The 27,944-nt window shown below is 50.2% G+C and overlaps 1 protein-coding gene across 2 annotated transcripts; it reads left to right on the top strand.

Annotated features, from left to right (window-relative positions):
• Nucleotides 1-1,222: 1,222 nt before the first annotated feature.
• On the top strand, nucleotides 1,223-26,495 carry ANKLE2 (ankyrin repeat and LEM domain containing 2). 2 transcript variants are annotated; one of them, XM_068563260.1, is made up of 13 exons: nucleotides 1,223-1,428; nucleotides 8,355-8,825; nucleotides 11,652-11,858; nucleotides 12,914-13,107; nucleotides 13,186-13,374; nucleotides 15,835-15,957; nucleotides 18,986-19,052; nucleotides 20,264-20,436; nucleotides 21,578-21,684; nucleotides 22,534-22,724; nucleotides 23,021-23,660; nucleotides 24,200-24,331; nucleotides 24,637-26,495. In XM_068563260.1, the coding sequence occupies exons 1-13, from the start codon at nucleotides 1,242-1,244 to the stop codon at nucleotides 24,785-24,787; spliced, it is 2,832 nt and encodes a 943-aa protein (XP_068419361.1). In that variant the 5' UTR covers nucleotides 1,223-1,241; the 3' UTR covers nucleotides 24,788-26,495. The 2 variants fall into 2 exon arrangements, with proteins under 2 accessions (XP_068419361.1, XP_068419362.1); XM_068563261.1 differs by having other exon boundaries at nucleotides 23,021-23,165.
• Nucleotides 26,496-27,944: the final 1,449 nt, after the last annotated feature.

Raw genomic sequence — 27,944 nt, forward strand, 5'->3', positions numbered from 1 at the left:
ACATTCTCACCAAAATTAGAAACTGTCAGTCTTCTAATTTGAATCATTCTGGTGGGTGTAAAGTAGTATCGTTGTGGGTTTAATTTGCATTTCACCCATCCTCAAATTCACCGATTCTTCTGTTGTGCTCAATTGACTGTTAGTACCATCCAATTTTTTTTAACCAGGGATGTCAGTTTTATTTCTTTAGGTTTTTTTCTATTTAAAAAGTGAATGTATAAATTACACAGTAAAATTCACCCTTTTTATTGTACATGCCTGAGAGTTTTGACAAGCATATGTAGTTGTGTGACACCACCACAATTAAGACAAAAGCTTCCAGCAGTCTTTAAAATTCCCTAAGCCACTTTATAGTCAGCCCCTCCCCCGCCCGCGGCGACCACTCCCCTGCCTGTCCCTTTGCATGAACGTCCAGTGGATGGGGTCACACAGCGTGGAGCCTGACACCTTAGGTACAGCTGTGCATCCGTTTCTGGGAAGCCCCAGGGCTAGGGTGGTGAGAAAGTAACCTACTCCGGCTAAGAGAGTAATCCGAGCCCGATAAGCCAGACGCAGAGACGAGTCTGCTGCAAAGTTAACAGGAGTCACGCTGCGGCTGGAAAGTCGGCTTGCTTCGGCGGAGAAACTCGTTCTCTAGAATCCCAAGCTGTCAGAACCTCTGCTGTTTGAAAGTGTGTCCGTGAGAGTAACATACCCGACGTTCGCCTGTAGGATCTTGGTCGCTTTGACCTGCCGAAGCAGCCGCGTTTCCACCCAGCGCAACACAAAGCTGGTCGTTTCCAGGGAAACCGGAGCGGTTCATTTGTGGTCCCGCCGCGACCGGAACCTGGGCGCGGCCAGCCTGCGGGCTGAAGCCCCAGCGCGGCATCCTCGCGGACCGCACGGCCGCGCCCCCAGCCCACGCCCTCCCCCGGACACCCCGCCCCGGGCCTCAGGGACCGCTGGACCCGCCCCGGGGGGCCGTCCGCCCGCCCAAGGACCCCGCGTGCCGGCTGCCCGCGCCACTGCCTGACAGCGTCCTCACCGGCCCCGCGCCTGCAGGGGCTGCGGCCGCGCTCCCCCGTCGGGCCGCCGGGCGCGGAGGCGAGCGCCCTGTCTCGCGCGTGCAGACCCGGCCCCGCGCCGGCCGCCCCCGGGCGCAGAGCCGTCAGGCAGTGGCGCGGGCAGCCCGGCACGCGGGGTCCTCGGGCGGGCGGACCTGGGCGGCGGCGGCGGCGGCGGCGACAGGGCGAACGGCGGCGATGCTGTGGCCGCGGCTGGCGGCGGCTGAGTGGGCGGCGCTGGCCTGGGAGCTGCTGGGCGCCTCGGTGCTGCTGATCGCGGTGCGGTGGCTGGTGCGGCGGTTGGACAGGAGGCCGCGGGGCCTGGGCCGGAGCGGGCCCCCCGACCCGCCGCCCTGCGCGGCCGCGGGCCCAGTCCCTGATCCAGGTAAGGCCGGTCCGCCGGTGGGCCTCCCCGGCCTGGATCCTTCGCCCCCTCTTCCCCGGCCCGGGCCCCCCGGGCTTCCGCACCCTTCCCCTCCCGCCTCCCGGGGCTCCCATCCCCGGCCTGAGTCGGGGGTTCTGGGAAAAGACCTGGAGTAAAAGTCGCGAGTCCTCCGCGCACAGACGGTGGGAGAGCGGTGAGCGTGGGAGCCCGGGTGCCGCGTCTGTGCGCAGTTCTGCTGGTTTGAGCCCCTGATTTGACGGAGAAGACCGTGTGCGCCCTGCGCGCATCCGGAACGCGCCTTCGTTCAGTTTTCATTCACCCTCTTACCCGCCAAGTCTGGTTTCTTTTTGGAGGATAAGCAAGAGCTCCTCAAGTACTTTGATAAGAAGATGAAATTTTATTAGCAGAAAGCATAATTGATGACCCCACCTTGAACTCTCAGGGCGAAAGCCGTCCTTATGGGTGACTTAGTTTTTACAGCTGAGGAAACAGGCCTCCGGGAAGGTCCCGCTCGCAGAGATGACACAGGTCCGAGGCAGAAGCCAGGTGGGGACGTAGGCCTGTTGACACGAGGTCCAGCTTGCCTTCCAACCTGTTGAGATGCTGATTGTCCTACCTTCTCTCATCCTCGTAAGAAAGTTTCAGGTGGTACTTTTAGGAAACAGCATGCTCATTTGTCCAGTTACACTGTCGACACTGTGCCAGAGAACCCAGCGCAGGACGCCCGAGTCGAAAGGCTTGCAGACCCTAAAGCTAAAGGACGTGTGAGGCCAGTGGGGTCTGGGGCTAAGAGATTAGAGTTTGGGGTGCCTTATTCATTAAATTCTTTTTTAATTTTTAGCTTTCATTTCTAAGTCATTAGTACAGAGCAAGTAAACACATGTGAAAAGATGTTTGACATCACCATCCAGTAGTGAAATACAAATCGAAGTTGTAATGAGATATCACCACACACCTATGAGAATGGCTAAGATAAAAAATACCGACGACATTTCGTAATGCTGGTGGAAATGCTGAGAAACTGGGTCTCATTTACTGCTGGTATAAATTTTAAAGGTGAAGCCATTCTGAGGTCAGACTGCCAGTTTCGCAAATAGCTGAACCTGTACTGCACTCCTGGGCATTATCCTAGAAGGACGAAAACTTATTTTCACGCAAAAACCCATATGCGATTGTTTATGGCTTTATTTGTAATTGCCAGAAACTGGAAACAGCCCAGATGTGTTTCGAGGGGTGCATGGTAAAACCGGCACCTTCGAGCTGTGGAATGCCGCTCAGCAGTGAGGCAGAACTATTGATCCATCAGCAACTTGCGTGGAGCTCAAGGGCATTACGCTGAATGAAAAAAGCCGGTCTCAGAAAGTCTGTAGTGTACAATTCCATTTATGTAACATTCTTGAAACAAAAGACAGAGGACAAATGAGTGGTTGCCGAGGGTAGGGGACAGTGGCGGAGGTTGGATGTGCCAGTAAAGGGTCAGCAGGAGGGAGATCTTTGTGGTGATGGAACAGTTCAGGAACTAGTCATGTCCATGTGAAGCTATACGTGTGATAAACGATCATGGAATTACATACAAAGACCCACAAGAGGAGAGTGACTGCAGAACCTGGTGAGGCCGCGGTCTAGTTCGCTATGCTGCGCCAGGGTCAGCTGCCAGGTTTGGGTGACGCACTGCAGTGTTTACGGTGTGCCACTGAGGGGAGCCACGTGATGGGTCCACAGGACCTCTCTGTACTGTCTTTCAACTTCTTGTGTTTATTATTATTACAAAATAAAGAGTTAAAGAAATCCTGTATACATCCACTTAGGTTCCCCAACGTTTGTATCTTACATAATCGCTACAAGTAGGAAAGCCAGGAAGTATTATCCAGTCTGCAGACCTACCTCAGTTTCCTATACCTGTACCTTTACATCTCTGTCTGTCTATTAGTCAATGGATGGAGGTCTGGCAGGCACTTCTAATTCCAGCCCAGGGTCAGCAAACTGTGGCCCACGGGCCAGATCCTGCCCGCACCTGTTTTTGGAACACAGCCATATTCTTCCTTCTGTGGCTCTTCTTGCGTGTTTGGGGGGGGGGGGCTTTGGCTCACAGAGACTCAAAATTTACTCCCCAACCCTTTACAGAAGTTTGCTGAGGGCTTCTCCCTTCTCAGTGAGGAGCCTGGCTCTCATTAGCCACAGTATATACAATTATTTGCTGGTTCCTAGAGCACACAGAAGATAGCTTCAGAATTGCTCGCCTCTACCACTGTGAAAACCCACCTGCCAGCTAGAGTATAGTGTCTGTCCTTCCTCTGTCTTTACCCTTAGAGGACGTGGTCATGTGTTATCTTTCAGTCAGTACATTCCTTCTCCCCCACTCATTATGATACTAACTTGTAATACCCTTGAGCGAATTTGTTTTGGTTTGTATTCCACTTGAGGGTCTCCCCCTATCTATTTGTTTATCTACGTATTTTTTTGTGTATGTGAATCAAACATGCTTCTAAAAGTCAGAACATGCAAAGGCGTATTCAGAAGTGCTGCTCTTCCCTGCCCTCTGTCCTTCCTGTCTGGTTCACACCCTCCCCTGAAGCTAAGCAGTCTCATTATTTTCTGCTTTATCCTTTGTTTCTTTTCCATACATGAGCAGATACTTGTATATTGTATTAAGAATATTAGTAACAGGGCTTCCCTGGTGGCGCACTGGATAAGAATCCGCCTGCCAATGCAGGGGACACGGGTTCGAGCCCTGGTCTGGGAAGATCCCACATGCTGCGGAGCAACTAAGCCCATGCGCCACAACTACTGAGCCTGTGCTCTAGAGCCCGCGAGCCACAACTACTGAGCCCGTGTGCCACAATTACTGAAGTCCGCGTGCCTAGAGCCCACGCACCGCAAGGAAGAGCAGCCCCTGCTCGCCGCAACTAGAGGAAGCCCGCGCACAGCAACGAAGACCCAATGCAGCCAAAAATTAAAAAAAAAAAAAAAAAAGAATTAGAAACAGAGTGTACATTTTTGTCTTTATTCAAGTTGACTTTCTAGCATACTATGTATTCTCCAAGGCTGATAAGCCTGTATTACTCGATAACTTCATAGCCCTAACTGACATTAGTGGATAATTTGTCAGTGTCAAACACATCCATTATTTTATCTAATTCTCATTACAAGCTAAGAAGCAGAGCTGTTATGTCCATTTTATAGATGAGGAAACTGTGGCTTAGAGTTACATAACTTGCCCAAGCTCACCCAGTTAGTGATATAATGTAATGTAATTGTTCCATTTAGGGCTTGCTTGGTTACAAGGACAGAACCCCCTCAGACTAGCCTATCTTAAAAAGGTGGCTTTTGGGACTTCCCTGGTGGCGCAGTGGTTAAGAATCCGCCTACCAATGCAGGGGACACGGGTTCGAGCCCTGGTTTGAGAGGATCCCAGGTGCCGCAGAGCAGTTAAGCCCGCATGCCACAACTACTGAAGCCTGTGTGCCTAGAGCCCGTGCTCCGCAACAAGAGAAGCCACCGCAATGAGAAGCCCGCGCACCGCAACGAAGAGTGGCCCCTGCTCGCCTCAACTAGAGAAAAGCCCGTGCGCAGCAACGAAGACCCAGCGCAGCCAAAGATAAATAAATAAATAAATAAATAAATAGGAAAAAAAGGTAGCTTTTGAGTAAACACACAGAGATGGTATGCAGAAGAGAATATTATCAGGATCGGGTGGATTCCTCTCTGTTAATTCCTAGCATCTGCCCCAGTCGCCCCTACCCCTCAGACTTTGCCTTGCGTGTGGCTTCAGCCTGTCCTGTACCTTTCTCATCAGTTCCTTATCACTTCTGTTGCCCTTATACCCAATATTCAGAGACTACCCTTAGGGGTGCTCCCTGAGTGGAATCCTGTGGTCAGTTGGCCTCCCCCTTCATGTTCTTTGGCAGCTCTAGAGGGGGCTGTGCAATACATTCACTGTTTAAAATAAGTAATAGCCATTTTTGAAATCTTGGAGGGGGGGAGGGTGGTATCATAAAAAGTTACTAAAAAAGAAATATGCAGAAATTGCCATCATCCAGCTGCAAGTATTAGGTATTAGTATTTTGTGAGTCTTGTTTTATCTGTCACTGCCCCCTCTGTTTTGCTCTCCTGGAGTAATTGAAAGCCAATCCTGGGATACCCTATCATTTCATCTGTAAACACCTCCTAAAACCCTCTACTCTAGCTTCACTGATACACAGTATTAACATGTCCAATTCTTTCTTGATCGCCTCTTCGAGTTTCTCTTCTTTCTCACCTGTCTTTCAATCTTTGTTGTTACTCAGATCCCATTCTCGGCTTACTGGCCTTTTGTGTGTTCCTTGTTATCCCTGGGTTATAACCACCGCCTATGGGCTCATGACTCCCAGAGCTGTTTTTCTCACTCTGAACTTCTTATCTTCTGAATCTCAGACTTGAAAATCAAAATGCCCACTTGATGTGCAGTGGGTGTTTCTAATGCTCAACGCCTAAATCCCCATTTGTTCTTTCATATTCCCTGCCTCGGGTAGAATCTCTTTCTAAGCATCTAGGCTGGAAATCTAGGTATTATCGTAGGCTGACTGCAATCCCTGAGACACCCCCCCGACCCCAGCATCTAATCTGTGGTCAAGACATCCTTTTTCTCTAGTCTGAGCACTCATCTCCAGCCCCATTAACTGCAGCAGTGGCCTGTACCCCGTCATTTCTTACCTTCTCCCCAGTTCTGGCTGACCATGCTTAAACCTGTACCCCATAGATTTAACTGCTCTTTCTGTAAATATATTGATTAAAGCTCCAGCTGCAGTTCACATCCACTTGCTTGGTGGCTGAATAACTTGAACAAGTTACTTAGCTTCTCTGATTTAGGATCTCCATCTGTAAAGCAGGAGTGAGCAATGGTGAAAAACCTCCATGTGGAGTTACCGTGAATTTTAAATAATTTAGTGCAGGCAGGGTGCTTAGGACAGAACCAGGCATGTGGGAAACCCCCCAAACGTTAAACATTAGCTGTTTGTTTTCAGTATTAGCAAAATGACGGTGGAGCTATCTGTATGCTCTTCTGTTTAAATCTTTGCATAATTTCTCATCACTTATGAAATAAAGTGCAAATGTGTCTGTAGGATAACTTTCTGCAGTTGGAGTTTTGATGCATATTATCCAGTTGCTTTCCTGGGGATTTGTTCCTAATCACACTGCAAGTGACAACTAATGGGTGTGCCTGTTTCCCCAGCATGCTGACCTCCCTAGAATGTTGGTGTGATCAGATCATGTCACAGCACTGGGCTGTAAGATTCTTATCCAAATGAACCAGACACTGCCTATCTTAATCTTGTTTAGATTGTTATAAATTCGGAAACAAAAACCTAATGAAAATTCTCATAGAAAGTTTGTAGACTCCAAAGAATATGGGGAAATAGTGGATTGAGATGAAACTTTGAAGCCAGCTTTTTTTTTTTGGGCCGTGCCACGAGGCTTGCAGGATCTTAGTTCCACGACTAGGGATTGAACCCCCTGCAATGGAAGCACGGAGTCCTAACCACTGTACCGCCAGGGAATTCCCTGAAGCCAGCGTTTTTGCCACTTTTTAAAAATTGAAGTATAGTTGATTTACAATATCATACTAGGTTCAGGTTACAGCATAGTGATTCAGTATTTTTAGATTGTACTCCATTAAAAGTTAAAGTTATTACAAGATAATGGCTATAATTTCCTGTGCTGTACAATCTATCCTTGTTCCTTGTCTAGTTTATACATAGACATCTCTTAATCCCATACCCCGATCTTGCCCCTCCCCTCTCTTCTCTCCCCACTGGTAACCACTAGGTCCCTAAATCTGTGAGTCTGTTTCTTTTTTGTTGTATTCACTAGTTTTATTTTTTAGATTCCACACATACGTGATTACACACAGTATTTGTCTTCTCTGACTTATTTCACTTAGCATAATACCCTCCTTGTCCATCCATATTGCCACAGATGGCAAGATTTCATTCTTTTTTATAGCTTAGTAGTAGTCCATTGTGTATACATACCACATCTTTATCCACTGATCTGTTGATGGACACTTAGGTTGCTTCCATATCTTGGCTATTGTTGTAAATAATGCTGCTATGAACATTGGGGTGCACATATTTTTTCAAATTAATGTTTTTGTTTTCTTTCCAAGAGTGGAATTGCTGGATCATATGGTAGTTCTGTCTATCTATCTATTTATATATTTAACTTGGCTGCGTCGGTCTTAGTTGCAGCACTTAGGATCTTTGTTGCAGCATGTGGGATCTTTCGTTGCGGTGCATAGGCTTCTCTCTAGTTGTGGCGCGAGGGCTCTAGAGTGCATGGTCTTAGTTGCCTGGCGGCATGTGGGATCTTAGTTCCCTGACCAGGGATTGAACCCACATCCCCTGCATTGGAAGGCGGCTTCTTAACCACTGGACCACCAGGGAAGTCCCTATTTTTAGTTTTTTGAGGAACCTCCATAGTGTCCTCCATAGTGGCTGCACCAATGTACATTCCCACCAACAGTGCAAGAGGGTTCCCTTTTCTCCACACCCTCTCCAGCATTTATTATTTGTAGGCTTTTTGATGATGGCCATTCTGACCAGTGTGAGGTGATATCTCATTGTGGTTTTGACTTGAATTTCTCTAATAATTAGTGATGTTGAGCACCTTTGCATGTGCCTGTTGGCCATCTGTATGTCTCCTTTGGAGAAATGTCTATTCAGGTCTTCACCTCCTTGGTTAAGTTTATTCCTAGGCATTTTATTCTTTTTGATGTGATTTTAAATGGGATTTATTTTTTACTTTCTCTTTCTGGTAGTTCATTATTAGTGTATAAAAAAGTAACAGATTTCTGTGCATTAATCTTGCATCCTGCAACTTTGCTGAATTTGTTTAAGAGAAGGTGTACTTTACAGCCATCAGATTGATTTTTGTTGTCTTGGGCCTAGGTGAAATGACAATGGATACCATCTTGGCTCGACTGAAACTCCTGAATCCAGATGACCTTAGAGAAGAAATTATCAAAGCTGGATTGAAATGTGGACCCATTACATCAACCACAAGGTTTATTTTTGAGAAAAAATTGGCTCAGTCTTTATTAGAGCACGGTACACTGCCTTCCCACCCTCCCGACCACGCCGCTGCAGGTGCCCCAGCCCTGGGCCAGGACACACAAAGGGTTGTGAAGTCTGCGGTAGGGAGCCCGGCTGAGCGGGTCAGCTTTTCTGAAGACAGAGATTTTGGTTATAGTGTGGGCTTGAATCCTCCGGAGGAAGATGCCGTGACGTCTGCGACCCGCTCGGTGCCTTTCAGTGCCTCGGCCAGGGTCGGCAGCCACAGAGCCATGCTGCGGGCCTCTGCAGAGCCGCCTCTGTACTATGGGGTGTGCCCAGCGTACGAGGACGCCCCGGCGAGAAATGGTAACGTGACCAGCGCCGTGGTTCTTACACAGGTGGTGCGTGGACAGCAGGGGGAGAGGGGTTTTGAAAATCACAGACTACAGAGGAGAAGAAAGAAGACTTTAATCACCATAATCTGATCACTCCAAATTAACCATTGTTAGCATTTTTATATAGAATGCTCCTGAATTTTTTGTAAATCTATATAGAAATTTTTAGAAATTAAGAAAATTGGATTCTATGGAGCTATACTTCACGTACAGATATTTATGGGCTGGCTCCATTTTTTGATTAACCATCTCCCTCCCTTTTTTTTTAATAAATTTATTTATTCATTCATTTATTTATTTTTGGCTGCATTGGGTCTTCGTTGCTGCACGCGGGCTTTCTCTAGTTGCGGCGAGCGGGGGCTACTCTTCATTGCAGTGCGCGGGCTTCTCAGTGCGGTGGCTTCTCTTGTTGTGGAGCACGGGCTCTAGGTGCACGGGCTTCAGTAGTTGTGGCACGCGGGCTCAGTAGTTGTGGCTCGCAGGCTTAGTTGCTCCGTGGCATGTGGGATCTTCCCGAACCAGAGCTCAAACCCACGTCCCCTGCATTGGCAGGTGGATTCTTAACCACTGCGCCACCAGGGAAGTCCCTCTCCTCCTTTCTCCTTTTTCCTTTTTTTTTTTTTTTTTTTAAATTCACTGTAACCTGACCACCTCTTATATTAATGAATGCAAATGGCCAATGAAGGTATAAATAATTTTCAACATTAAAGAATTGTAATTTTAAACAAGACTAAAATAGATAGAATTGGAAAGAAGTAATGAAAGCTTGATGTTGATCAGAATGAAGTTGCCTTTTGTAAAACAAAGTATATATAATGTTTACATTTTATATATAGTCTATAAAGTAAAAGTGAAATTTCTTCCTCCCCACCGGAATCTTACTCTGTAGAAGTAACCACTTAGTAAGTACTTTTGTGTATCATTCCTGACCCTACTTACTATGTTTTATTCGTATATATAAATTTACCTTAATTTTATTTTTAATATATTTTAATTTAAATTTAAGAAAAAAATATATCTGTATGTATGTACATTGTTTTTATTTTTATAAAATTGGTAAGTATAAGTGTCCAGTCAAAAGGTATGCAGTTTTAAAACTTTGAGGGCTACTGCCCTCCAAAAGGTGTTATCATTCGCTGTGGATGAGAGAGTAACTTTTCCGGTCTCTCTACTGTACAATATGGAATGTACATTTTTATCTATCTAAAAACAGAAAACGGGTGTCTTGTTTCTGTTCCATCAACCATACTGCATGTTATTAAACTTCCCTTTTTGTCTTTCAAATAAGGGAAACCTCTATCTTGTTTTAGGTCTATTACCTTTTTTTTTTTTTTTTTTCTTCTTTTTCCCCTTGTGTATTTCATTCCTGTGACTCATTTATTTTGTAACTGGAAGTTTGTGCCTCTTAATTTCCCTCACCTTTTCCCGTTAATCCACCCACCCACCTCTGGCAACCACTTGTTTGTTTTCTGTATGTTACTCAGTTTCTGTTTTGTTTGTTCCTTTGTTTTGTTTCTTAGATTCCACATAAGTGAAATCATACGGTATTTATCTTTCCCTGTCTAACTTATTTCACTTAGCATAATACCCTCCTTGTCCATCCATATTGCCGCAAATGGCAAGATTTCATTCTTTTTTAAGGCTGAGTAGTATTCTTGTGTGTGTGTGTGTGTCTGTGTGTCTGCGTCTGTGTATATATATACATACCACATTTTCTTTATCCATTCATCCATCGATGGACACTTAGGTTGCTTCCAAATCTTGGCTATCGTGTTGTAGATAATGCTGCTGTGAACATTGGGGTGCATGTATCTTTTTGAATTAGCATTTTTGTTTTCTTCAGATAAATACCCAGAAGCGGAATTGCTGGATTACATGGTGGTTCTATTTTTAACTTTCTGAGGACCCTCCGTAGTGTTCTCCACAGCGGCTGCACCAGTTTACATTCCCACCAGCAGTGCAGGAGGGTTCACTTTTCTCCACCCCCTCATCAACACTTGCTATTTGTCGTCAGTTACCTTATTTATATGGGTGTAGTCTGTTTGTATTTATTTGATGATTTGCTTGGTCATGTCTATTGACCTTTTTTTAAAAATAAAAACATAAATTTATTTATTTATTTATTTATTTACTTTTGGCTGCATTGGGTCTTCGTTGCTGCGCGCGGGCTTTCTCTAGTTGCGGCGAGCGGGGGCTACTCTTTGTTGCAGTGCACGGGCTTCTCATTGTGGTGGCTTCTCTTGTTGCGGAGCACGGGCTCTAGGCACGTGGGCTCAGTAGTGGTGGCTCACGGGCTCAGTAGTTGTGGCTTGCGGGCTCTAGAGCACAGGCTCAGTAGTTGTGGCACACGGGCTTAGTTGCCCCACGGCCTGTGGGATCTTAGTTCCCCGACCAGGGATCAAACCCACATCCCCTGCATTGGAAGGCAGATTCTTAACCACTGGACCACCAGGGAAGTCCCTAGTCATAGTTTTTTACTTACTTTTTAAAATTATTTTTATTTAGATCGTTGGTCCATAAATTTTATTTTTTAGTATGGAATACTATCCTTGGATATAAAAACTACATATATAGGTACAAAATATGTATCATTTATATCCATGTACATACATATGATCAAACTTATTGTGTTCTTTTCACTAACTAAAGCCTTTTTTCTTGAAGATTAAAAATCTGAAATATTAATAAGAGAAAAACCAGACCACTGGCTAACAGTCGTTAGTTACCAAACCCAGGGCTTCAAGTGTGAATTAAGTGACGGTGGCTGCAGTTACTCATCTCTGCTCTTCCCACACAGAAAGGATTCACGTTTATGAAGACAAGAAGGAAGCCTTGCAAGCTGTCAAAATGATCAAAGGATCCCGATTTAAGGCTTTTACAAGCAGAGAGGACGCAGAGAAATTTGCTAGAGGAACTTGTGATTATTTCCCTTCTCCGAGCAAAACCTCTTCACCACTTTCTCCTGTGAAAACAGTGCCGCTCTTTAGCAGTGGTGGGTTAAAAGGTAAATTATCTAGCAGTTCGCATCTGGCATTACTGTCAGATTTACTCCTGGGTATTTTGTTCCCTCTTTCCTGGTAACTAGTTCTCTCCACCTTTGAGAGCAGCCCGGTTTGCTGGGAACAGAGAGCTGAGGCCCAGGCCATGGAGCAGCTGGAGGAGGGTGGGTCAGTGGGCTGGTCTGGGTGGAGGTGACAGGGGCCAAGTGGGTCAGGCAGCTGCTGAGGGGACCGTGGGAGAAGCCGCGAAAGGGCCTCCGTCGCCTTCTGTTCTGTCCCCTTTGTCACACTCTTGCTCCCTGCGGCCTGTTGGGTTCAGGGCCTTTTTAGGTGCTGAGACCTTTCTACTTCCCCCCCGAAGCTATACCTCCTTCTAGGTAGGACTGTGGCACCTGCTTGGCTGCAGACGATTCTGCGGTAGCTGAACCGTCCAGCCAGAGAGCTGGCCAGCGCCACTCCCAGCTCAGGACCAGGGTCTTGTGAGGGGCCTTTGTTGTCAGCATCGTACAAAACCCCGGCGTCCCAGCCTCGTCTGGTCCCCTCCCCTCTGTGGGCTCACGGCTGCTCTGCTCCCCAGGCTGGCTGGGGTTCCCGAGGACGCGCCTCTCCTTGCAGACAGTTGGCCTTGGATCGAGAGTCCGTGTGCCACCTCACGGAGGCCAGAGTGGTTTGGGGCGCTTAGAGGCCCCTCACACTTGGTGAAGGTTCCTCAAGCTAGCCTTCCTACCTCCGCAGCTGTCGTGGTTCAGCCAGCAAAAGTCCCTCTGGGCTCCCTGCCTTTCTGGGGTGCTCCTGGCTCTTGGAAGGCCCCTGGCGAGTGTGGGTGGCGTCTTGGCCACGTGCCCTCCCGCTCCTCCCCCGCGTTCTCCGCAGAGCCTTTCCCTCCCTGCCGTGGGCTTGGGACACGCGTCCGTCCGCCGTGGATCATCGTGTTTCTTACTTTCCGCTACAAGGAGATCGTCAGCCTCTGTGCGAAAGCTTTTTCTTGCCCTCGGTGAAGCGCATAGCGGATGATGAGAAAATGTGAACTTAAGTGTTCTTAAATTCTGTCTCTTAACAGACGGGCTGTACTTGTCTGATTCAGAAGCAGCAAGCAAAGAGCGAGCGAACAGTTATAAAAGCCCCCGTACGCAAGATCTCACTGCCAAACTTCGGAAAGCTGTGGAGAAGGGAGAGGAAGACACCTTTTCCGACCTTATCTGGAGTAATCCCCGGTATCTGATTGGCTCGGGGGACAACCCGACCATCGTACAGGTAAGCCTGCTTCCAGCATCATTAGCGTCAAGACTGCGGTGACGAAAGTGAAGCCCAAAATCTGTGGTTTTGTTCCAGGAAGGATGTCGGTACAATGTCATGCATGTTGCTGCCAGAGAGAACCAGGCTGCCCTGTGCCAGCTGACCCTGGCGACGCTGGAGAACCCCGGGTTTATGCGGCTCATGTACCCGGATGACGAGCCGCACATGCTGGAGAAGCGCATCTGCTACGTGGTGGACCTGTACCTCAACACACCTGACAGAGTGGTGCGCCCCGCAGCCGGGCTCAGGGCGGAAACGGTGTTTGGGTGTTTATTTACTGCGTCCCTGCACTGCGTCAGCGCAGAGGAGATGCGCGTTCGTTGAGGTCAGAGAGCTTAGAAAGATACGGTTGGACCCAGACCCGCTCACACGTGAGAAGTGCACCCCGCTGGCCGGCGCGCCTGGGTCCCAGCTGGGGTGGAGCCGCCCCCAGGACACGTCCCTCCTGGCCTTTGTTCAGAGAGTCCCGAACTGATAGGAGGGTGGGCGAGTGCCACAAAGCTAAAGGGAGAAGGACGTAGAAAGGTTTTGGTGCCTTGTAGTCTAGTGTCCTAGATATGTCTTTCTTTAAATTTTTATTTCATTTATTTCTTTATTTATTTTAGCCGCATCAGGTCTTAGTTGCGGCATGCGGGATCTTTCGTTGCGGCACCCGAGCTTCTCTCTAGTTGTGGCATTGGGTTTTTCTCTCTCTAGTTAAGACACGTGGGCTCAGTAGCTGCGGCACGCGGGATTAGTTGCCCCGCGGCACGTGGGGTCTTAGCTCCCCAACCAGGGATCGAACCCACGTGCCCTGCATTGGAAGGCGAATTCTTTACCCCTGGACAACCAGCGAAGTCCCAGTGGGGAGATGGTGCACAAGGCTTAAGTAAGGATTCTTGAAACAGAAGAGTTTTTACATATTTATATGAGGGAAAACCCAGGGATGGCTGAGAACCAAGGATTGTTTCTGAGAGAAACCTAAGGGTTTGAGAAGTCATGGTGGGCAGGAGAGGGAATAAAATGAGCCTATTGGATTATTTCGTAACATACTGAATATGATACATTGAACTGCAGAATTGCAAGCAAGAATAACTTTTCAAAAAAAAAAAAGAATAACTTTTCAATTAACAAGAAAGAAAAGGGGGAATGGAGATGAACTTGGCCGTGCTAGCAAAATTAAAGAAGGGCATAAAAGAGGAAACGGTGGTTACATGAAAGCAATATTAAGTGCGAAATAGGGCAGAAGGAACAAAATCAAAGTCTATGAGACTAAATGTGAACAAAATAAAGATATGTGACAGTTCAGTTGGGAAGCGTAGCTCCTCCATGTGATGCAGAACATGTGCCCGGCGGGAAGTACAGTCTTCTGTTAATGCCTGTGCAGTGCTCGTTGAAAATACGCATCTGTGGATCCACAAAGACCACTGAATAAATTCTTGAAACTAGACGTTACAGGTCACATCCCCTGACCGTAAGGCGCTAAGAGTAGGAATCGCTTCAAGCGCCTGGACTGTGTAGCAAGCCCAGGGGCTCCCCAGAGGGTGTGGTGTGGAGGAAAGGCTGGGTCACCAGGTGTGGCGGGAGGGCCCACAGCCCGCCGGCCACACGGGAATGGGGCAGAGGCTGGGGTCACGTTGGCGGGGCTCGGAGCAGGTTAGAGAAGGACGTTACGTGCGTGAGGGAGAGGGGCGGCCAGAAGGAGAGGGGTGCGGGGGGCATGTTGCGGTCTGATGCCCTGCACGCCGAGTGGACACGGCCGCCCCGATGTGCAGCGGCCCCGGCCCCGTGGGGCTGGCCGGGAGCTCCGCCGATGCTGGAGCCTGGGCCGCAGGGCTGGAGGCGACTCAGGTGGACCGTGGACCAGGCAGCGCCTGACTGGAGCATAGGTCTGCTCGTTCTTCCTGTGTCGTCTGCAGCTGTGGCAGGCCGGCCGGGGGTCACCTAGTGGAGGGGGTGCTGGAGCTGGGAGTGTGGGCACGGGCAGCAGGGCCCTTGGGATTCCAGGGAGCTGGGGGAGAAGCTCTGGGGATGCAGCGTGGCATCCGGAGGAGGGACCTGAGGGCTGGAACGTGCGGTGGCCGCAGGTGGACTTGAGCGGGCTGTTTGGGATGTGCTGCCTCTGAGCCTGAGGCTGTCCAGGTGCAGGTGCCGGAGGGGGTGGCTCCACAGCTCGGGGGGCCTGCTGGTCTGCGGGGAGCCCGGGGAAGGACGCCACCAGGGGCAGGCCAGCACTGGAAAACCTCGTGAAGTCAGGAGGGGAGAGTTTCGTTTGCTGCAATATTAGCGACTAGAGAAAGTTCCGAGTACAGACCAGATCGTGGTCTTTGCTTCGTTCTGGATGTTGTCTTCATCTGTTTATTTTGCTTTTTGAACATTGATTTTAAGACATTGTACAGGGCCCTGAGTCGTTAAAGCTGCCGTTTGCTGAGCAGGTGTTACACCCTAGCTCTGTTGTAAGCTCCCCACAGGCACTAGACACGCAGGAACTGGGGCGCTGTGCTGGGCTCACGCCCTGGCATAAAGTGGGTGTGTGCTCGCGTGCCAGTTACTTGTCACTTATCGAAACTGTCTTTATAGTCTTTTATTTCTGAGGGTTTTTGTTTGATTGTTTGTTTTACTAAATACCTGTTTTTACCTTAAAGCAACCTTATGAAACAAAAAAGTGTATAAGAAGTAAGTGTTCTTCCTTTTCATCTCTCTCAGGGCTACGACACACCACTGCATTTTGCTTGTAAGTTTGGAAACGCAGATGTGGTCAGTGTGCTCTCTTCACACCCTTTGATTTCAAAAAACCCAAGAAATAAATATGATAAAACACCTGAAGATGTAAGTACCTATTAAAATGCTATTACTACATAGTGTTAGAAATGAAAATACATAAAATTACAGTCTGCGATCACAGCTATTGTGAAGACGCAGGTAACTCTGTGTGAATGTGTTTGCCTTGTGGCACATCTTAGAACCCTAATTGTTGAGTAGGATGTACTCTGTGAAGAAGATGCCTCTGTAAAGCCAGGAGGGAGCGAACTGCCTCAGTTTGCTGATTTTATTTCCCTGAAGCTGGTGGTCACGTTGTTCTCAGCAGCTCCCTGTCTTTTGTCAAGTTCCCTCTGTGAGTACTGCAGCTGACCAGGGTCAGAGAGGACAGAGGTGGTACTCGTGCTGCTGGTGGTGGTGATGAAGATGGTGATGGTGAGGCTGGCGGTAACTGCTTGCTGGATGGTGGAGATGGTGGGACGATGTGCTGGTGAGGACGCTGCTGCTGAACGTAGCTGACGTGTGTTGAGCTCAGTGTGCACCAGGCGCTGTCCTGAGCCCCTCCCCGGCATTCTCACCTGGCCCCCACGAGCCTTAGGAAACAGGCCTTGTCATGGTCTGTCAGCAGTTGAGCACGGTGTGCCGTAGAGAGGGCAGAGGGGCCTCTGTGCAGTGAGGTGGAGGGGAGAGTGGGCCTGAAAAGACCTGGAAGATGGTTCATTTGTCCCAGGCTTTGGAGTCGTTAGCTGGCCTGGACCTGCCAGCCCTTTGGAAGTAGAATCTGTAAGGTCCTATTCTGGCAGTGACACTTCCTCTGTAGTTGCTAGGATTATGTCAGTCGTGCCCACTTCTGTAGAAAGTTTAGAATACACATAAAAAGGATAAAATTTACGGGACAATTCCGCAACTCAGAAATTACCATTATTTTGCATAAATCTGACTCAACTTGCTGTGTGCGTGTGTATGTATATTTTCTCAATATAAAGTGCTATCTGGTAACACGTTTTTAAAGCGTTGGACATCTCTCAAAATCAGTTACAGAATTTAAAAGAAAACACTTGCACTACTTGAAGGGTCCACCGTGCGGTTGTAGTTTGTTTCTGTCACAGGCTGGCAGGAGGTGGTAATTTTGTGGTTCCTTCCTTCTTATTTTAAGGTTATTGGTTTTTTGGGGTTTTTTTATTGTTTGTAGCTAAAATGTTCACAGTTCTCTAATGGCTGAGAACATCGATTCCTGTAGTTGCAAGAATAAAACTTGTGTTCGTGTTAGATGGGAGTTGTATGTCAACCCAGCCAAACCACAGCAGACGGGCTCCTAGCCAGTGAGGGGCCCAGACCGGAGGTGCGGGCGTGTCTGCACCTCTGCTCTGACTTGATGGTGCACCTTAAGATTTCCTTTCCTTGCAGAAAATGAGGAAATGTAGAGCAGCATGAAGAAAGAAGATAAAATTCACCTGTGATCTCAGAGTTTGTTCTTTGTCCTGGCCCCTCGGAGCCTTTACAAAATGAGGAGGAGGATTACACTGTTCAACACACATTTTTTACTGTGGGCTTTATGAAATACTCAGCACGAGGATACTGTCCTCGTTTACTGTGGGCTTTATGAAATACCCAGCACGAGGACCCTGTCCTCGTTTACTGTGGGCTTTATGGAATACCCAGCACTAGGACCCTGTCCTCGTTTACTGTGGGCTTTATGGAATACCCAGCACTAGGACCCTGTCCTCGTTTACTGTGGGCTTTATGGAATACCCAGCACTAGGACCCTGTCCTCGTTTACTGTGGGCTTTATGAAATACCCAGCACGAGGACCCTGTCCTCGTTTACTGTGGGCTTTATGAAATACCCAGCACGAGGACCCTGTCCTCGTTTACTTTGGGCTTTATGAAATACCCAGCACTAGGACCCTGTCCTCTTTTACCGTGGGCTTTATGGAATACCCAGCACTAGGACCCTGTCCTCGTTTACTGTGGGCTTTATGGAATACCCAGCACTAGGACCCTGTCCTCGTTTACTGTGGGCTTTATGGAATACCCAGCACTAGGACCCTGTCCTCGTTTACTGTGGGCTTTATGGAATACCCAGCACGAGGACCCTGTCCTCGTTTACTGTGGGCTTTATGGAATACCCAGCACGAGGACCCTGTCCTCGTTTACTGTGGGCTTTATGGAATACCCAGCACGAGGACCCTGTCCTCGTTTACTGTGGGCTTTATGGAATACCCAGCACTAGGACCCTGTCCTCGTTTACTGTGGGCTTTATGGAATACCCAGCACTAGGACCCTGTCCTCGTTTACTGTGGGCTTCATGGAATACCCAGCACGAGGACCCTGTCCTCGTTTACTGTGGGCTTTATGGAATACCCAGCACGAGGACCCTGTCCTCGTTTACTGTGGGCTTCATGGAATACCCAGCACTAGGACCCTGTCCTCGTTTACTGTGGGCTTCATGGAATACCCAGCACTAGGACCCTGTCCTCGTTTACTGTGGGCTTCATGGAATACCCAGCACTAGGACCCTGTCCTCGTTTACTGTGGGCTTCATGAAATACCCAGCACTAGGACCCTGTCCTCGTTTACTGTGGGCTTTATGAAATACCCAGCACTAGGACCCTGTCCTCGTTTACTGTGGGCTTTATGAAATACCCAGCACTAGGACCCTGTCCTCGTTTACTGTGGGCTTTATGAAATACCCAGCACGAGGACCCTGTCCTCGTTTACTGTGGGCTTTATGAAATACCCAGCACGAGGACCCTGTCCTCGTTTACTGTGGGCTTTATGAAATACCCAGCACGAGGACCCTGTCCTCGTTTACTGTGGGCTTTATGAAATACCCAGCACGAGGACCCTGTCCTCGTTTACTGTGGGCTTTATGAAATACCCAGCACGAGGACCCTGTCCTCGTTTACTGTGGGCTTTATGAAATACTCAGCACGAGGACACTGTCCTCGTTTACTGTGGGCTTTATGAAATACTCAGCATTAGGATACTGTCCTCGTTTCGTTGACTTTAAAACTTGCCTTTATGAAATCATTTTAATGATAAGATGTGATAAATCAGATTTAGAGCATTCACGTACTCTGTTTTTTTTAAAATAGGTTATTTGTGAAAGAAGCAAAAATAAATCTGTGGAACTGAAGGAGCGGATTAGAGACTATTTAAAGGGTAAGTGGGGAGTGGGCGCCCGAGGTGCGGCCCACGGTGGGGGAAGTCCTGGGCGGCGCCTGGGCCGGGCCTCGCGTGCAGGAGTGAAGCGTGGGCCGCTGGGACCTTCCGAGTTACCCTGTGTGCCACCTCCCGTTTCTGGGAGAGCGAGTTGTCTGTCATTTGGCTGTTGCTCACAGCCTTGCCCCTCGACCTCCGCGGCCCTCTTCCTCGGGCACAGCCTGCGGGGCGGCGGGGAGGCAGGAGGGGCCTGCCTGGAGCCCCTCGGCCAGCCGGTCCCCCGCCCCTGCGGCCTCGCCACCCCGGATCGCCGCGCTCCAGGCCGAGGACCCTTCAGACCGTGGCCTGCGGGGCAGCGCTTCCCAGTCGGCTTTCGGGGCCTCGCGCCTCTGGACCCAAGTTTCCGGCTCGCAGGCCGCAGGGGCGCGAAGGTAGCCAGGGGCGGGATGCCTTTGCCAGCTCTTCCTCTGCCTTGTTTCCGGGCAGTTTGAGGAGTTGGTCCCGCTCGCTGGATGGCCTTGCCACGGATGCTTGATGGTCTTTGCCCTCCTGTTTGCCCATCCTTACTTCTCTCTCGGCTGCCATTCCTACCCGACTCCCCCCTTGGTCTCCGTTTAGTGCACGGGTCGGCCAGGCCTGCGGTGGCGCCCGGCGGCCACCACTGTCGCTCACCCGGTGTCCCTGGGCCTTTCCTGCCACCCCCCGTCCCTGTGGCCTGCCTGCCTTTCTTCTTTCCAGGTTGTGATTCTAGGTCTGTTTGGAGACGGGCGTTCAGTGATACAAAACTGTAACATAGGAAACAGAAGAGGGAGCTGGGGAGGGCGGGGGGTAAAACGTGTCTTCTTTGTAATGTTTCTCCAGCTCGGCTTCCGCTGCTCTGGTTCACAGGTCCTGCCTCGTAAGAACCTGGGGGTGAGCAGGTGTTTGCCGCCCCCCTCCTCTTCTCTTCTCCTTCTTTTTACTTCCCCGCAGAGGAAGAACGCGGGGCTCGTTACGTGCAGGAGTCCGGCGTGGACTGGCGTCTTGCCCGGGTCCTTTGGCTCCGGAGCTGTGGCGGCCTTTTTATTTACTGTTAGCATCGCTGACTCGCGTGCAGAGCCCGTGGGGCAGCAACTGCGCTGTTTCTCAGGCTGGTTCCCAGGTGCCTGACGTCCACTGGGTGTGGGGCTGTCCACGCAAATGGTCCAGCCCTGGTGTGTTTCCCCTCCCAGGTCACTACTACGTGCCCCTCCTGAGGGCAGAGGACACGTCTTCTCCCGTGATCGGGGAGCTGTGGTCTTCAGACCACACGGGCGAGGTCTCTCACATCGGCCACAGTGGAGGTGGCCCCAGAGACCCTGTTCTGACCCTGCGAGCCTTTGCAGGGCCCCTGAGTCCGTCCAAGGTGAGCGTCTGTGGAAGCTTCTGGAATAGCTCCTGGCCATCCCACCAGAATGCTGGGTTGTTCCAGCCTTTTGCTTTGTTCTTGGTCCCTGAGACCAGGACCCCAGGGAGTTGTCAGTGAGGCTTCAGAACTTCCCTGGAGAAACGAGTGTCTTGACCCTGTTCTTTTTTTTTTTTTTTTTTTAATGTCTATTTACTTATTTTTTAATTTATTATTTTTATTTTACTTTTGGCTGCGTTGGGTCTTTGTTGCTGCACGTGGGCTTTCTCTAGTTGCGGGTAGCGGTGGCTTCTCTTGCTGCGGAGCACGGGCTCTAGGCGCTCAGGCTTCAGTAGTTGCAGCATGCAGGCTCAGCAGCTGTGTCTCGTGGGCTCCAGAGCGCAGGCTCAGTAGTTGTGGCGCACGGGCTTAGTTGCTCCGTGGCACGTGGGATCTTCCTGCACCAGGGCCTGAACCCGTGTCCCCTGCATTGGCAGGCGGATTCCTAACCACTGCGCTACCAGGGAAGCCTGACCCTGCTCTTATTAGCCAGGGCGGGTGTGTGCTGAGCCGTGCTTCTGAGAAGCGAGGTTTACCTGGGCTAACGCTCCTCACACCAGCGTCACCTGACTCCCCTCCCCCAAGTGCCCATGGCCCTTTGCACATCATATTGCCCAGGTGGCTAGGCTGTCCATTCCAGGGTCCTTGGATTTGTACTGTCACTAGGAAACTTCCATTTGCCAACTCCGGTGTTCACTTCCAGAAGTCAGGTACTTCATACGCTGACCTGTATATAATCTTTCCTCTTAAAATAAAGTTGTAACTATCAATAGTTAGTTCCCTGAAACTGTAAAAATGTTAGGATTAGATTCAGCTGCATGAAATACCGAAAGCACAAATATTTATTTTCCTGTCGTGTGATGGGAAGGTGACGCAAGGCCCTCGGGGTGGCAGCTCTGCAGTGTCTCCCTCGGGGCCTCCTGGGGCAGCTCTGACCCTCAGCCCAGCCCAGGTCTTGCCAGGGACCCTCCTGGCCTCGCCGGGACGCAGCCACGGCCCCTTAGCTCCAGGGCAGGTGGGCACGTTGCCCGCGCTGGGTTGGTGGGGGAGGGCTGCCTGGTGACGTGGGTGCCTTGCGCAGCCCAACACACTTCTGTTCTAGGCGGAAGATTTTCGCCGACTCTGGAAAACCCCACCTCGAGAGAAAGCGGGCTTCTTCCACAGCGTCAGGAAGTCTGATCCGGAAAGAGGCATCGAGAGAGTGGGAAGGTACTTAAAGGGCACGAAGTGACAGAGGGCCGAGTGCTGGTGTCACCTCGTGTGCTGTGCCCTCGTGTGCTGACTGGGGCTTTCAAAACAGTAGTTCCCAGAAAGCATTGACTGGAGATTTTTAAGGCCTTTTCACTGAGGTCTAATTCCTTGCAAACGGGCCCACTGCAGCTTGTGCAGCAAAAGTCTCTGTTAAAACAGTCCCTCCCGGGGGTGAGGTGGCCGAGGGGCATGACAGTGTGTGGGAGAAGGTGCCACACAACGAAGGAGAAAATCAAATACAAGAGGGGGGTGTGGCCAGAAACTACTAGTGAAAGAAGTCCCTGAAAAGTGTTTTTTCCACAGTTAAGAAGCTAATTTACAGTGTAAGCAAATAAAGCTTAATTGAATCATTTTAGAACTTTTTCTCAAAATATGTGCCCAGCTTTAGCTTTACAACTTAAAAGTGAAAAGGACCTCTAAATGTTCACGTCTGGCCCAAACCAGAATCATCTCCGACTTTGTACAGTTTTATGAGAACCGAAATGTCCTCTGTTAGTGGAGTTCTACAGTTTGCCCTTTTTCTGATCTCTCGTGAGTGTTGGTGTGAGTGGTACACTTTGTTGGGGTCTCCTTTCTCCCTGTGACCTTGGCTTGCCCTGTAACATGGTCTTACCCCATGAGGGAGCGCTGCTTCAGGAAGTGGAGTGTATAGTACTTCAGCCCCCAATTTAGGATAAAATGGAATTGTAGCCAAGGTTGCAGGTGCCGTTTAGGCACTTCCAGTGTCAAATGGCCCTTTTCTATTTAGTCAGTTCTGTGAGTTTTTCTTTTGGTCTCACAACTGGTTAATTTGCTTTATTCTTACAGGGAGCTGGCTCATGAGCTGGGGTATCCCTGGCTCGAATACTGGGACTTTCTGGGCTGTTTTGTTGATCTGTCTTCCCAGGCGGGCCTGCAAAAACTAGAAGAATATCTCACTCAGCAGCAAGTGGGCAAAAAGCCCCAACAAGACACGGGAGAAAATGCAGCCTGTCTGCAGGAGGACGCCTCAGCCCTCGGTAAGAACATGCAGTGCGTCCGCGGCTGGTGGGGCTGGCAGCCCGTCCTGTGGCCACATCCGTGGCAACCAGCTGGCTTCCTTCTCATTTTCCTGCCTGTGAGGGGGAACAGCTGGGCCTGGAGCCTGGAATTCTGTCTACGGGCTCCTGCTTGCCTTTCCCAAGGCGTGTTGCAAGTGGTTTTCTGTCGTGGAATCTGAGGAGGAGGCTTGGAATGCGGGAGTGACTCGTCACAGGGTTTGCGCTGTGCGGGGTGACACCCCACAGCCCCCATCCATACTGTCTCTCCCTCACAGGCCGTCACAGGAAGTGCAGCAATTCCATCTCCGTGAGGGCGTTTCTAGATGAAGATGATGACATGAGCTTGGAAGAGATCAAAAACCGGCAAAACACGGCTCGGAACACCACCCAACCCACGGCGGCTGCTTTTGGAGACTCGGGGTGTGACATCCTCCCCTTGGAGCAGCAGACAGACCTCATAGAAGCGTCAGCCCCGCGCAGTCCCCGTAGCAGCAGAAATGGGTTTTGCAGCCCCCCGAGTGACAGCAAGGCCCTGGGTGGGAAGAGGCCAAAGGCCCCAAGTAGGGAGGAGGCCTTCCTGTCGCCTGTCTCCGGCTTGACTGTGGAGTTTGATAAACTGAATTTGCAGAATCTAGAAAGTAGCTTTTCTAAGACACCCAGTCCAACTGTGAAAACTAGAGATAAGAAGATCCTGACATCAAGAGTGAACATAGCAGAAAGTGACACGTTAGGACCTCTTGCTGCTGACAAACTCGGGAATGACCAAGGAAGGACAGAGCACGGAATGTCAGCTGGAATGGCTGACATGTGCCTGGACCCCGACAGTCGCACGCAAGAGGCCCGTCACGGTGGCGGTTCTGAGCCCTCGGGGGTCCCTGCCTCCAAGGAGCCCGTCCAGAGCCTCTTCCTTTTTGGGTACGAGTCGGGAAGCACACACATGTCGAGGGGCGGTGGGCACGGGCGCCACTGTGTGATTCCCAGACAGTTCCCTCCACCCTGGCCTGCCTGATGGGCGCTTGTGGTTCTGTCTCCCTTGTGAGTGTGGCTCCTCGGGTGTCCTCCAGGCCAGTAGGAGACAGCGGCCTCCGTGCTCACTTGTCCTTGCAGCCGCTGTGCTTCCCACAATCACTGAGCTGTCCTGTGGGTTTAGTTTGTTTTAGGAAGAAAGGTCGTCTTGGGGTCGGTCTCAGTCGCCCAGCGGATGGCCCGTCCCACCTTCTGCTCCGTCATCCTGGAGGGGGCACGCAGAGCGCACCTTCCCAGCGGGGCCGGGGTCTCCTCCCCGCGGGCAGGGCGTCCCGCCGCTGCCTGGATCTCGGCCCGACCGCCGGAGCCTGCGGTGGCGGTGCTGGGCCCTCACACACGCCTCTGTTGCTCTGCTGGTTCTGAAGGGGGCGGTGGTGCCGGATGCGTGTGTGGTCACGGCTGTTCTGCTTCTTTCTCGCGCCTTCTAGAGAAGAGCCGTCAAAACTGGATCGCGATGTTCTGGTGGCCCTGGAGTGTGCGGACGTGGACCCTCGCCAGTACCCGGCCCTGCACAGGTGGCGGAGTGCCGTGCTGCGCTACTCGCCCGCGGACAGACAGAGGTACCGCGGCCCGGCGGACGGTGTCGCCGGGTTCATGGGGAGCTCCCCGCCCTGTGGCCGGGGGTGGCAGAGCAGAAGGGGTGCTGCTGAGAGCGGAGGGGGGCGGGGCGGGGCAGCCGGGGCTCTGCTCCGGTCCCACGGCCCTCGTGCGGGACGCAGTAGTGTGAGCTTGCGGTCACATGGGAGGCACCTCTTCCCGGAGCCCCAGCGGTCCCCGGGGCAGGGGCCCAGCTCCGGCCCGTGGCCTCCACTCTCCCCACCCCGTCCCGCCGTCCCTGCTGACCGCCTGTTCTCGGTTTCCTCAGCTGGCCCAGCCCCTCGCTGAAAGGGAAGGTGAAGTCTCAGCTGCTGGACATCGGTGGCCCTCCTAGCGGCGGCAGCCCCGGGCGCTACAGCCCCGCTCGCAGGGGCCACCTCCACCGGACGGCGCTCTTGGCCCAGCTCGCCGCCTTGTAGGGCCCGTGCGCGTTGCTGGGGCTGTCGGCTTGTTCTTCGGGTTTTTAAAAAAAAAAAAAGAAAAAAAGGGAGAAGACAGGTAATGTGTTTATTGCTAAAGTTTCACCCAAAAAAAGAATATATTCCGATTAATTTATCAATCCTCATTTAGAGGGTAAAAGAATTTTAGAAAATGCAGATGTCCTGTATAAAATGTAGCTTTCTGGTATCTGGAGAGAAGTGGGTGAAAGCAAACTCAGACGCAGATTTTCTGGAAACCGTCCATGTGGTGGCGACAGGCTCGTTAGCTGCCCCAGGTGCACAGGAGGGCGCCAGAGAGGCCGGGGTGCCCCGCGGGCCCCCATCCCCCCACAGCAGCTGCGCTCACTTCAGCTCTGTTCCTAAAACACAGGTGAATTTTGTGCCTCTTCCCTTGCTGGGGAGGGTCTTTGACTTCCTGGTTCGTGACAGAAAAGCCTCTCTGCTTTGCTGGTCAGCCCCGCTGGTTAGACACTGGCGAGGTGGGCATCCAGGAGTGAACGAGCCTTCAACGTGTCGGAGACTTGCAGCGACACTTACAAGTTGAGTCATTTGAATGAGTGACCAGAGGATGAAACTAGCTTTTCTCTTGGAAAAAACCTAGCCGCTGGGAGTCATGCAGAGTCACACACAGCTCCCGAACCAGCGGTCACTGGAAGGTATTTTCTTTTTCACCAGCACTTGACCTTTCACAGTGCACCTTATTTAGCTGTCAGTGCAGTGGTAATAGAATAACCTGAAAGTCGTTTCCTAGTTTTGAAATGTACCCCATACTTTAGAACGCATTTCAGTTGGATTTGCTTTATGAAAGAGCGTTGCGTTTTGGTACAGAAAAGAAAGGTTTACTTTGGAGGACGTATCTGATCCCAGCTCCGTTCCTTTAGTGCAGTTTGTCTTCCCTCCCCCTCGGCTGTACCTGCTGGAGGGTCTGTGCGCACACAGCTTTCTGTGCCAGGACGCTGCAGCCGAGCTGAGGGCTGTTTCTCTGGGTGTCACCAACGACTGCTCACAGCGGTGTTCTGGGGACACTGCCAGTGTGTGATCCAAAGTGAGAACTTCTAATGCTTCTGCTGAGCTCAGTGCCTTTTGTAGATCACTTTTGGTTCTCCCGAACTTACTTACTTTTTGAGAATATACAGTGATAGAAAGTAGACGTGAGATTCTTTTATTTGTAAATATTCTGAATTTAAATTTATGTAAAACAAAACAAAACAAAACATTTCTTTCACACGATAACGAGAGACAGGTCAGGAATATTGGAACCAAGATTTGGATTTTAAAATTCAAAAGGTTGTTACACAGGGTGTTTTCACTTGTGTAGCAGACGACTTAAGTATAAGACAGAAAAATACATTCTGTTCTAAAAACCAAATGGCATTTTAAAAAGACATCTCTATTCTCAAAGAAATCAGAACACAGATGTAGTCATAGTGATGATCTGTTTTCTCTAAAATTTGACCATGCCGTCCTATATATTTTTGTAAATATTCAGATGGAAGTTAGTTAAAGTGGTGATTTGCCCTTATTTTGCAGACCGCTATTCCTGTTTTCTGACGTTTAGGCCTTCTTTGACTATTTCTCCATTTGTTTGTATAAGTTGGCCCCGGTTCCACTGAATGCATTGTCATGTGTCCTGTGGTGATTTTATCTTTTTAAAACTACTTAATGAAATAAATTATTTTTAAAACCACCTGGTAATCATTCTGAGCTTTCAGAAAGACCTCTCTCACCTGTGCCCAGGCAAAGTGTCCTTTTTAGCAAAATCTTAAGCAGTTATTTTGGTTAAACAGAACATTAATCTGAGAGTGGTTTATTTGCTGTTTGGGGCCCTTTCTTTCCTAACACGGTTGTGAAAAATCTTGGCATCAGTTAAACTATCAGATATTTTATAACTGCCCTGGGAAATGGGGAGCCTTTCTGTGACACTGACAATCAGTGTGTAGTTTCTTCAGTTGGGAAGAGGTGACGGGAACCCCCCGATGCAGCGGGTGGTGGCTGAGGTGCCAGGGGCTGCAGTGCACGCAGCTCCAGAAGGTTCCCCGCTCCTGGATCCACACAGATCCTCTGGGATAGTTTTTGGATGTTTCCAGAAGCATTCGCAGCTCAGAGGGAACACCTGTGGGGTGACTGCCTCGTCAGGCGTCCCCGGCCGGGTTTGTCCCCCAGGCTGCTGGAACCGCGCAGGTCTGCGCGTGCATGGAGGCCCGCAGGGAGGGGTCTCTGCTTACACGTGCCCTCGGGCTCCTTCCTCAACCGTCTCAAAAGAAAGAAAATATTTTGGAACAAACAGCAACACAGTCAGTAGGAACCACTACTGTTCCTACTGTTGTCAGTTCAGGATCCCTCCTGTTACACGGGCTCTTGGCGTGGTTTTCCATTTTGGTCAAACTTAGGACGACGTTCCCGATGTTTCAGAAGTTCTCGGTCATCTATCCTACCTCGGGGAGGTTTCCAGTGTGACATCCCTGGGCCCCTGTAACTAACTGACCCCATCCGAACACCACTGTCCCGCTCCTGGGCTCCTTTCCTGTTTCTAAAATGCTGCCCTGCTTCTCAAAGGTCAAGTGTAAAGGGGGGACACGCCGTGGAAAAGCCAGGTCTGCAGACAGGACAGCAGGGTGGCCGCGCAAGCCCGAGGGGCCGGGGGCCCAGGGCTCGGCCGTGGGGCCTCACAGCGCCCGAGGCCAGACACCTGGTGCCGCCTCTGGCTTTTCTGGTCTCAGACATTAGCACAGCCCCTGGCTAACTTGTCGGAACTATTTCGACAGAATGGTGTGTGCTTGCTGCTTTTACTTACCAAGCTCACTGTCCTGGGTCAGGGCCTCTCACTGAGGCCCCTGGTGGGCAGACACCCTGCAAAACTGTCAGCGCAGGGTGCACAAAAGACTGGGGAAGAGAGCTTTCTGCTGAAACTATCTCAGCAAGTGTGGGGCTGCTGTTGGTCGTGCTGCACAGGCTTCCTGTTTCCTTTAAAACATTCACAATTAGTACTTTGAAAAACCAGTAAAACAAAATTTCATTTTGTAGTTATTTCCAAAATTGACAGAAATGGATCAAATATCACAATTAGTTGCACTGATTGCAAAAAATATTCATAACCACTTCATAGAAATTGTACTTTCTCCTAAATAAACGGAGA

The sequence above is a fragment of the Eschrichtius robustus genome, chromosome 14, assembly GCF_028021215.1.
Source record: "Eschrichtius robustus isolate mEscRob2 chromosome 14, mEscRob2.pri, whole genome shotgun sequence".
Lineage (NCBI taxonomy): Eukaryota > Metazoa > Chordata > Mammalia > Artiodactyla > Eschrichtiidae > Eschrichtius > Eschrichtius robustus.

What these genes read in the sequence shown, in the direction of transcription:
- ANKLE2 (XM_068563260.1), top strand. Translation starts at nt 1,242, where the DNA reads ATGCTGTGGCCGCGGCTGGCGGCGGCTGAGTGGGCGGCGCTGGCCTGG. An exon ending in GGGCCCAGTCCCTGATCCAG is followed by an intron (nt 1,429 to 8,354) that starts GTAAGGCCGGTC and finishes TCTTGGGCCTAG; the next exon opens with GTGAAATGACAATGGATACC. An exon ending in TCGCCCGCGGACAGACAGAG is followed by an intron (nt 24,332 to 24,636) that starts GTACCGCGGCCC and finishes CGGTTTCCTCAG; the next exon opens with CTGGCCCAGCCCCTCGCTGA.